The 10927-nt window shown below is 47.1% G+C and overlaps 1 protein-coding gene across 1 annotated transcript; it reads right to left on the reverse strand.

Annotated features, from left to right (window-relative positions):
- Positions 1-1206: 1206 nt before the first annotated feature.
- LOC108803508 (oocyte zinc finger protein XlCOF6-like) lies at positions 1207-6985 on the reverse strand (the record flags this gene model as incomplete). The annotated part of the gene is made up of 6 exons (XM_018575344.1): positions 6961-6985; positions 6753-6865; positions 6565-6699; positions 5934-6083; positions 5681-5819; positions 1207-3003 (listed from the first exon to the last, which is right to left on the reverse strand). Coding segments are annotated over exons 2-6 (2326 nt in total), but the record flags the coding sequence as incomplete, so codon positions are not given.
- Between the last annotated feature and the right edge of the window lie 3942 nt (positions 6986-10927).

A 10927-nucleotide genomic window follows, 5' to 3' on the forward strand; every position in this document is an offset into this window, starting at 1 on the left:
CCTATCAAAAGGTCCGATGGTGAAAGACAAATCCTCATTGGATGTTCTGGTATTTTTCTTGTTGTGTGGAGTTGCCCTTGCTTCTGGCCCATTCGTTGCCCGGTGTATTGTCATGTTTGCCCCTTTTGGTGACCCATATATTGTTATGATTGCCAGTGTTTTGTCATGTGTTGCATGTTTGCCCATTTGTTGCCATAATTGCCCACTTGTCAGCCCAATGTATTAACATGATTGTCCCATGTATCTCTCATGATTTCCCATTTGTTGCCCCATGTATTGTCATGATTGCCCCGTGTGTCTGATGATTGCCCCGTGTGTCTGATGATTGCCTATGTGTTGCACCGTGTATTGCCCATTTGTCACCCCATATATTGTCATGATTGCCCATTTGTTGCCCCATGTATTATCATGATTGCCCCCATGTCTCATGATTGCCCATTACTTGCCCCATGTGTAGCATGATTGGCCATTTGTCACCCCATATAGTGTCATAATTACCCATATCTCACCCCCGTGTATTGTCACGGTTGCCAGACAGTTGTGTAACTGTCCTTTGTGGGTTCAGTGCTGTTGTGTCATCTGTGTGAGTGAGGGACCGTAAAACCAAAATGTAAGGCCTCCACAACCCAAAACAAACCACAACCTGAAAAATCTTGACACGCATATCGGAAACACGTGAGCTCCACCCCCCCGGAGAATCTGAGGCTTGTGCGATCACAATTGTTCCCTCGTATGCGTGGATCTTTTTGAGTCCCCGAGTACATTCGTGCCACGCCCATTATGAGGGGCTCCGGCTCTCCCTGCTGGATTTGGAGAGGAATGGGAGTGCCCCAGTGAGACAGAAACTGTATAAGGACAATTTTACCACTGGAATAGCAAGAACAGGAAGATGCCAAAAGCTGACTCAGCCCACAAGGCTCCATCTTCCCGAAATGTCCATTTTGCCAGAATGTTCCTCTTTTATATCCTCCAGTTGTTCTATGGACGAAACAATTCCCCCGGGGTAAAAGACGACGTACTTTTTTCAACAGCATTAGCGGATGTGTGTTCTCTGATGTCTAATTAGACTTATTTTTTGTGTAAAACATTTTCCGCACACTTGACATGAAAAAGAACCCTCCCCTATGTGGCTTTTCTGGTGTCTAACAAGGGATCCTTTCTGATTGAAACATTTCCCACAATCCGAGCATGGGAAAAGGCGCTCACCCGTGTGAGTTTTTTGGTGTCTCTGAAGATCTACTTTACTATAGAAACCTTTCTCGCACTCTGAACATGAGAATGGGCGCTCGCCATTGTGAATTCTCTGGTGTTTATGAAGGCTTCCTTTTAGAGTGAAACATTTCCCACACTCTGAACATGAAAGGGAACTTTCACCGGTGTGAATTCTTTGATGTCGATTAAAGTCTCCCTTGTAAGAGAAACTTTTTTCGCAGTGTGGACATGAGAACGGGCGCTCGCCTGTATGGCTTCTCTGGTGTTTAAGAAGGTCTGTGTTGCGAAAGAAACATTTCCCGCACTCTGAACATGAGAAACGCCTCTCACCCGTGTGAATTTTCTGGTGTAGGGTAAGGCCTCCTTTTGTAGTGAAACATTTCCCGCACTCTGGACACGAGAAAGGTCGTTCACCCGTGTGAATCCTCTGGTGTTCTGAAAGGTGTCCTTTTTTAATGAAAGTTTTCCCGCAGTCTGGACACGAGAAAGGGCGCTCACCCGTGTGAGTTCTCTGGTGTTCAAGAAGTTTTCCTTTCCTAATGAAACATTTCCCGCACTCTGGACATGAGAAAGGGCGCTCACCCGTGTGAATTTTCTGGTGTTGAAGAAGTATTCCTTTTGTAGTGAAACATTTCTCGCACTCTGAACATGAAAACGGATAACAGCCCATGGGATTGCTCTGGTGTGTATTAAGGCCACTTTTATTAGTGAAGGATGTCCCACACTCATGGCACAAGAACGGACGTTCACCGGTGTGAGTTCTCTGGTGAATGAGAAGTTCTGATTTCTGAATGAAACTTTTCCCACACTCTGAACATGAGAAAGAGCGCTCACCTGTGTGAATTTTCTGATGCCTTACCAGGTTTGCTTTGAGCAAGAAACATTTTCCACACTCTGAACATGAGAAAGGGCGCTCACCCGCGTGACTTTTCTGGTGTCTAAGAAGGACTTTTTTCACAGTGAAAGATTTCCCGCACTCTGAACATGGGAAAGGGCGCTCACCTGTGTGAATTCTCTGGTGTGCAAGAAGGTCTCCTTTCGTATGGAAACCTTTCTCGCACTCCGAGCATGAAAATGGACGCCCGCTTGGGTGAGTCATCTTGGGAATCGAATGGTCTGTTTTACAAGAGAGACTTTTCCCATCCTCGGAACTTGAAAAGGGGCCTTCACCGGTCTGAACGCTCTGGTGTCTAATCAGGCTTCCTTTATTGGTGAAAGATTTCCCGCACTCTTGGCAGGAGAAAGGAAGCTCACCAGTGTGAGTTCTCTGGTGTCTATGAAGGTTTCCTTTCTCAGTGAATGACTTCCCGCATTCTGAACATGAATAAGGACGCTCCCCCGTGTGAGTTCTGTGGTGTTTATAAAGATCTCTTTGCTCTATAAAACTTTTCCCGCACTCTGAACATGAATGGGGGCGCTTGGCCGTGTGATTTCTCTGGTGTCTCAAAAGTGTTTTTTTTTTGGTGAAAGATTTCCCGCACACTGAACATGACCTGGAACGCTCTCCAGTGTGATTTCCTTCCTGGGTTAGAGAAGATGCTTTGGGATTAGATGGATCTGTTGATCTCTCTGCACTCTGAGATCTCAGATGGACATCTGGAGTAACAGTCTGTGATTGGTCAGAAGATTCCTCAGGATGAGAGGGTTCTATTGATGTCTCTGAATGGGAAGGTCTGTGATGTCTATTATGAGTAATGAGATTCACTCCTGGAGAATGTTGTGTGATGTCATCTTCTTCTGGAGATAACATAAGATGTTCCTCAAAGCTATTCCGGACATGGAGAACATCTGCTGGAAGATAATTTTCAATCATTGTGATTCAGACATCAAATTGGGTGCAATTTTGGCAAAAAAATATAAATACAACTCAGATACCGACAACAATAAGATCCAGCGTGGTCTACATTGTTCTAATATACTGATCAGAAGGACCTTCCTCCACCTCACTGCTCGGAAACATGACAACTTACTGAGACCTTCATATGGTGTACAGTGTCTCCTCCTCATTGGTTGGTCACATGACGTTATATTGAGGAATGGAGATGGACCTTCATATGGTGCACAGTATCTCCTCCTCATTTGTTGGTCACATGACGTTATATTGAGGAATGGATATGGACCTTCATATGGTGTACAGTATCTCCTCCTCATTTGTAGGTCACATGACGTTATATTGGGGAATGGAGATGGACCTTCATATGGTGTCCAGTATCTCCTCCTCATTTGTTGGTCACATGACGTTATATTGAGGAATGGAGATGGACCTTCATATGGTGTACAGTATCTCCTCCTCATTTGTTGGTCACATGACGTTATATTGAGGAATGGAGATGGACCTTCATATGGTGTACAGTATCTCCTCCTCATTTGTTGGTCACATGACGTTATATTGAGGAATGGAGATGGACCTTCATATGGTGTACAGTATCTCCTCCTCATTTGTTGGTCACATGACGTTATATTGAGGAATGGAGATGGACCTTCATATGGTGTACAGTATCTCCTCCTCATTTGTTGGTCACATGACGTCATATTGAGGAATGGAGATGGACCTTAGTATGGTGTACAGTATCTCCTCCTCATTTGTTGGTCACATGACGTTATATTGAGGAATGGAGATGGACCTTCATATGGTGTACAGTATCTCCTCCTCATTTGTTGGTCACATGACGTTATATTGAGGAATGGAGATGGACCTTCATATGGTGTACAGTATCTCCTCCTCATTTGTTGGTCACATGACGTTATATTGAGGAATGGAGATGGACCTTCATATGGTGTACAGTATCTCCTCCTCATTTGTTGGTCACATGACGTTATATTGAGGAATGGAGATGGACCTTCATATGGTGTACAGTATCTCCTCCTCATTTGTTGGTCACATGACGTTATATTGAGGAATGGAGATGGACCTTCATATGGTGTACAGTATCTCCTCCTCATTTGTTGGTCACATGACGTTATATTGAGGAATGGAGATGGACCTTCATATGGTGTACAGTATCTCCTCCTCATTTGTTGGTCACATGACGTTATATTGAGGAATGGAGATGGACCTTCATATGGTGTACAGTATCTCCTCCTCATTTGTTGGTCACATGACGTTATATTGAGGAATGGAGATGGACCTTCATATGGTGTACAGTATCTCCTCCTCATTTGTTGGTCACATGACGTTATATTGAGGAATGGAGATGGACCTTCATATGGTGTACAGTATCTCCTCCTCATTTGTTGGTCACATGACGTTATATTGAGGAATGGAGATGGACCTTCATATGGTGTACAGTATCTCCTCCTCATTTGTTGGTCACATGACGTTATATTGAGGAATGGAGATGGACCTTCATATGGTGTACAGTATCTCCTCCTCATTTGTTGGTCACATGACGTTATATTGAGGAATGGAGATGGACCTTCATATGGTGTACAGTATCTCCTCCTCATTTGTTGGTCACATGACGTTATATTGAGGAATGGAGATGGACCTTCATATGGTGTACAGTATCTCCTCCTCATTTGTTGGTCACATGACGTTATATTGAGGAATGGAGATGGACCTTCATATGGTGTACAGTATCTCCTCCTCATTTGTTGGTCACATGACGTTATATTGAGGAATGGAGATGGACCTTCATATGGTGTACAGTATCTCCTCCTCATTTGTTGGTCACATGACGTTATATTGAGGAATGGAGATGGACCTTCATATGGTGTACAGTATCTCCTCCTCATTTGTTGGTCACATGACGTTATATTGAGGAATGGAGATGGACCTTCATATGGTGTACAGTATCTCCTCCTCATTTGTTGGTCACATGACGTTATATTGAGGAATGGAGATGGACCTTCATATGGTGTACAGTATCTCCTCCTCATTTGTTGGTCACATGACGTTATATTGAGGAATGGAGATGGACCTTCATATGGTGTACAGTATCTCCTCCTCATTTGTTGGTCACATGACGTTATATTGAGGAATGGAGATGGACCTTCATATGGTGTACAGTATCTCCTCCTCATTTGTTGGTCACATGACGTTATATTGAGGAATGGAGATGGACCTTCATATGGTGTACAGTATCTCCTCCTCATTTGTTGGTCACATGACGTTATATTGAGGAATGGAGATGGACCTTCATATGGTGTACAGTATCTCCTCCTCATTTGTTGGTCACATGACGTTATATTGAGGAATGGAGATGGACCTTCATATGGTGTACAGTATCTCCTCCTCATTTGTTGGTCACATGACGTTATATTGAGGAATGGAGATGGACCTTCATATGGTGTACAGTATCTCCTCCTCATTTGTTGGGGACATGACATTATATTGAGGAATAGAGATGGACCTTCATATGGTGTACAGTATCTCCTCCTCATTTGTTGGTCACATGACGTCATATTGAGGAATGGAGATGGACCTTAGCTATGTGACCTGTTTCTCTATTTCATGTTTATGACTTACTTGTGTCCGTATGTAGAGAAGATTCCTCCTGTTCACTTTCCATAATCATCTCCCCCTCCTCCATAGATTGCTGAGCTCTGCCCACCAACATCTCTTCTTCACTTGTAACCTCAGCTTTGATGTCTTTCAGTTCTTCACCCTAAAGCCAAAAAAAGAAAATGTATATAAATTATGGAAAATCGTAACTTCCAATAACAAAAGATTACATAGAAAAAAGAATATTTCTGAGTTATTTTGGTCCAGTTCAATCTACCTGATTATTCTCTTTATAGTTGGGATCTTCCTGTGTGCAATCCCGGGAATACAGAGGACCTCCCTCCTCCATCGACTGCAGATCCCCCTTTACTAATGCCTCATCTTCCTCCTTTTTCACCTCAGCTGTGATGTCTTTCAGTTCTTCACCCTACACCCCAAAGACGATACATTTGTAAACAGGGAAGAATGTTATCTTGCAGACTTATTTTAGGTCCACATACTCAATCCCACCGACCTGATCACGGTGAGGGACGGTGAGATCTTCCTGGGTGGAATCCCGGGAATACAGAGGACGGGGACATCTCTCTGGTGGGTTCTTCTTACTGGATCCATCTGTAGGAAACACACACACTGACTGAATACATTGTTTCTATGATGGGGGATGTAGGCGGAGCCTCCGTACTGCTCTCTCCTCTTACCCGGTGATGTGAGGGGCGGGGCATTCTCCATCACCACGTCCTTGTAGAGATCCCGGTGTCCTTCTAGATACTCCCACTCCTCCATGGAGAGATAGACAGAGACATCCTGACACCTTATTGGAACCTGACACACACAATGATACAGTCACCACCCAGACACGCCCCTTGTCTGTTCCTGGACCATGTACCAGAATTCCCGGCACCGCTCACCTCTCCCACCAGCAGACCAATCATCTTGTTGGTGGCTTCCAGAATCTTCTTCTCATTGTTCCTCTCGGGTTTCATGGAGTGAGGTGAAGGCACTGTGATGGTTAGACGGTCACCAGACTTCACCGGAGGAAAATTCTGTTTTAAAAGAGCAAAACTTATGTCATGTGACCTCCCAGAATCCTCCTCACCTCTCCGGTCAGCAGGTAGATGATCTCCAGGGTGAGGTTCAGTATCCTCTCTGTCATGTGACTCGGGTCCTCCTCCATCCTCATTGACGTGGTCATGTGATCCATAGAAGACTCTGTAGACAGATCATGTACGCGCGCCGTTTAATCCCAATCGTGAGGGAGGTTCAGGACTACGTCTGTGTTAATAGATAAAATAATATCTTCTTACCTCCTCTGCTGCCACCTCCAACAATGTCTCCTCTCTACTTCCTCCCAACTCACCTGGAACTTCCTATTTGCATGTGATATCACTTCCTGTGTTTATGTGACATCACTTCCTGTCCTTATATCATTTCCTGTTGGTTGTATGATCACGCTCTTCCTGTCTCTGGGTTCCCCCCTCCCCCATGGATATCATTGATAAAGTCCTCCCCCTTGTGGGTGATGCCAGTTGAGGAGGAGCGCCGTCTGTCCTCCGTATGCAAATATTAGAAGATGTCTCTGCACTGTTTCTATAGCAATAAGGACCTCCAGACCGCATGTAAAGAGACCCTGTCACCAACCCAGATAGCAAGCAATTGAGCTGTATGCTGTGTTTGTCACTCCACAGGATGGAGGGTGAGGGTCATCGGGCCTACCCTGAGTGGCCATCAGGTTCCTCCCTCCCCTGAATCGGGGGGGGGGTCTCCCTTCGTGGGGGAGCCCTCAACCTTGTACTCGTTGGTCGGCTTCGGCTGGCCGTGAGGATTTGGTTCGCCCGGTTTTGGCCAGGTAATTGGTGGGTGTCAGATGGGGTACAGTCCCTCCTGGTTAGATTCTGGCCCAGTGATGCTGGGCTTGTCACCGGTGGTAGGGATGGACCCCTGACGGCACTACCTTCTGATGGGAAAGGATACGGAGCTTGGTCGAGGTTGGGAGGCGGCAGAGCCCGTGGTGTTGTGCCCCCTGGGGGTGGCGTCCCAGGGGTGCTCAGGAAGTCACTTGGGTATGGGACCCCACATGACTCACTGTGCACATGGACACACACCACCTTGCAATTTCTGCACAACGCCTCTTGGACAGGCCTTATGCCTAGTCCGGGGCAATTTTTTTAGCACCCGGCCCCTAAGGCCTGTCAGCGTGGTGCACTGGCACTATTCCTTTATTTATTGCACCTCATGCACGATTGGCACATTTTTGTGTTTTTTAATTTTGACCCACAGAGTGCTAGGGTGCAGGTACCTTCGGGGCCTATTCCCGATGCAGGGGAGGAGGTTCTGTGCCCTAATATAGGGTTCTCTGCCTCCTCCCGAACCAGGGAGTCTCTCTTCGGGAGAGCTTCCTACCTAGTACTGGGTGGGACCTGTTTCGGCAGCCTTCGGGTTGGTGGACCAAGGTATCTCAACCCCTGTCAGGAGCCTTGTGCCCCGGGGGGGTCGGGAAAGTAGGTCCCTTCTTTATTGAAGGACCAAATGGAAATCGCTTCTTGGCCTTTTGGTTAAGGTCATGCGTGGTCTAGGTTGCCCTGATTCTTGGTCACTAGGTGCCTGGGGTACCCAAGAGTCTGCCTTGGGTGGAGCGTCCCTTTTCTAAAGGGCCCCCCCCCCCCCTTGCTCCTATTTGCTTGTGCCTTAGTTCGCAGGCAACGAGGAGCGATCCCCCTTACCCGCCCTTGTGGATCGGTGAGGTGCAATTTTGCTCAGGGTGGTTGCTCATGCTCCCTATGCGGTAGGCACAGTTCGGCTGGTGGTCGCTGTGAGGAAGTAGGTCTCTATTTTGGGATTGAAGACCTCTCTGGGATGCAGGGTGCACCTCACGTGGATTGGGAGGTTGCTGTGAGGAAGTAGGTCTCTAGTTTGGGATTGAAGACCTCTCTGGGATGCAGACTAGCACCTCACGTGCATTGGGAGCAGTATGTGTGCTATGAAGCACCCCCTGGAGGTGCGGAACCTCGCTCCATGAAGCGGCTATTTGTCCATTTTCCAGTTGGCTTCCTACTTAGGGAGACCACAGGGGATTTGCATATTTTTTACAGTAATTATCCCACCCAAAACCCCTGTTTTTACTGAAAGAGTCCCGATAAAGATTGTTGGGAAAAGTGGGAGCAATTTGGGACCTGCCCGCCTTCCCCCAACCTACCACCCTAGCGGCGCGGTTTTGGGGTTCACCTGCCACTTAAGGAGAAACTTGGCAAATTTGCATTTTACTCTAATATGCTAATGAGAGAAAAGGGTGTCAGTTTAGGGGTCTCACCTCAACTTTGGGAGAACTGCTTTAAATTTAAATATTATTATAATTTATGTTAATGAGGAAAGTATTTTCTACTCTTTTTATGGATCCAACAGAGAATGCACCCTCTATTGGTGGAGGCCATACTAGGAGGACCCCCCCCCCCACCACACACACTTTACCACCTGACTGGTTTGATTACCATAAATGGATGGAAAATATCATGGAGGACATCATTAACGAACACAGCGGGAGCGTTGCGCAATCTGAAGGACATTACCGGATACTCGGAATGCCCCCTCCTGGTATTAATCGCTGCCCTCCACTCCTGGCCTTCCTTCATCCTCACAAGATTAGACGCACCCCTAAGACCGAGCTTGGTAGAGACCGTTGCTCCCTTGAGATGGTCATAGAATTCCGTGATTAAAGGAATAGGGTAGACATTCATGATCGGGATGCGACTGAGATCCCAACGATCAACACAAGGTCTCCGCTCGCCACCCGTCTTCTTTACAGGCCAGCTCCTGCTGGAGAAGAGGACTTGGGGATGAACCTCGGGAAAGCACATCCTCCACATACTCCTCCATGGCATTATTCTCGGCAACCAAGAGACCCTGCCACCAGGAGGGACTGCACCAGGCTGCAATTCCATAGCACAAGCATAGGAACAATGTGATGCACCAGTACCAGAACCAGAACACACCCTGCCAAATACCTCCAGATATTCAATAGGCCACATGGTGAAGGCGGATGTACAAAGGAACATAACTGACCTGCAAGTAGCCTTTGTGGAGACCACAAAATCCCATACCAGACTCTTAATCCGGGCACTGGCTTGGCAGGAAATGGGGAATGAGGACAAGGGACTCCTCCCCCACATCCCTGGCCCGGGGGTTGTGGGGGTCAGCAGAGCAGGGGAGCTCTCATCTGCATGTAGGTGTCCCTTTTCATAACGGGAGCATCCACATGCCAACGATGTAATCCAACCCCAATCATGATGAACGGCGGCACCAACTGGCCAAAATTTTAAACAATTCCGCCGCCCGCAATACCCAAATGCCGCCACCGCAAAAAAAGAGCGATTTGACAGCTCCCGGCCGAATGTAAACAGATAGGCGGAGCCAGAGGTGATATCCCCACTCAGCCCACCCATTTGTTTTCATCACCACCCATCTATTTACATGCAGCCGGGCGATGTCACATCTCTGATTCTGCTGCAGCAGTTCACCGGCAACGGTCGGCGGGAGTTTTTTTATTTCGCGTTTATTTTCGTGTTTTTGTTCAATTAAAAGGATTTTTTTCTAAAATTCTGGTGTGTTTATTGACTTTTTATTTTACTCTTAAGTGAATGTGTGAGGATACAAGTTCCCTTTACTTATTCACAAGGAGGGGGGGGGGGCGGCGTCTGGGTAGGGCCAGGGTTGAAGGGAAGAGACCCTTGTCCCCATACACAATTCTTCCAAGGTGGGACCAAGGCCAAAGCACTCATCCATAAAAATACAAGGACTATCATGTGGCAGCAAATACTCCGGACTGAGGAGATAAAATTTGGATTATTTGGGTTCCTGCCTCATATACCCTTCTACCTGCTCCACCCTTCCCACACCATACTTGCCGCTCCACCCTTCCCAGATCATACTTCCCGCTACACCTTACCCGCACCATACTTCCCCCTCCCCCCTACCCGCACCATACTTCCCCCTCCACCTTACCCACACCATACTTCCCGCTACACCTTACCCACACCATACTTCCCCTCCACCTTACCCACACCATACTTCCCGCTACACCTTACCCACACCATACTTCCCCTCCACCTTACCCACACCATACTTCCCGCTACACCTTACCCACACCATACTTCCCCTCCACCTTACCCACACCATACTTCCCGCTACACCTTACCCACACCATACTTCCCCTCCACCTTACCCACACCATACTTCCCGCTACACCTTACCCACACCATACTTCCCCTCCACCTTACC

The sequence above is a fragment of the Nanorana parkeri genome, unplaced genomic scaffold, assembly GCF_000935625.1.
Source record: "Nanorana parkeri isolate BGI_ZX_2015 unplaced genomic scaffold, ASM93562v1 scaffold3814, whole genome shotgun sequence".
NCBI lineage: Eukaryota > Metazoa > Chordata > Amphibia > Anura > Dicroglossidae > Nanorana > Nanorana parkeri.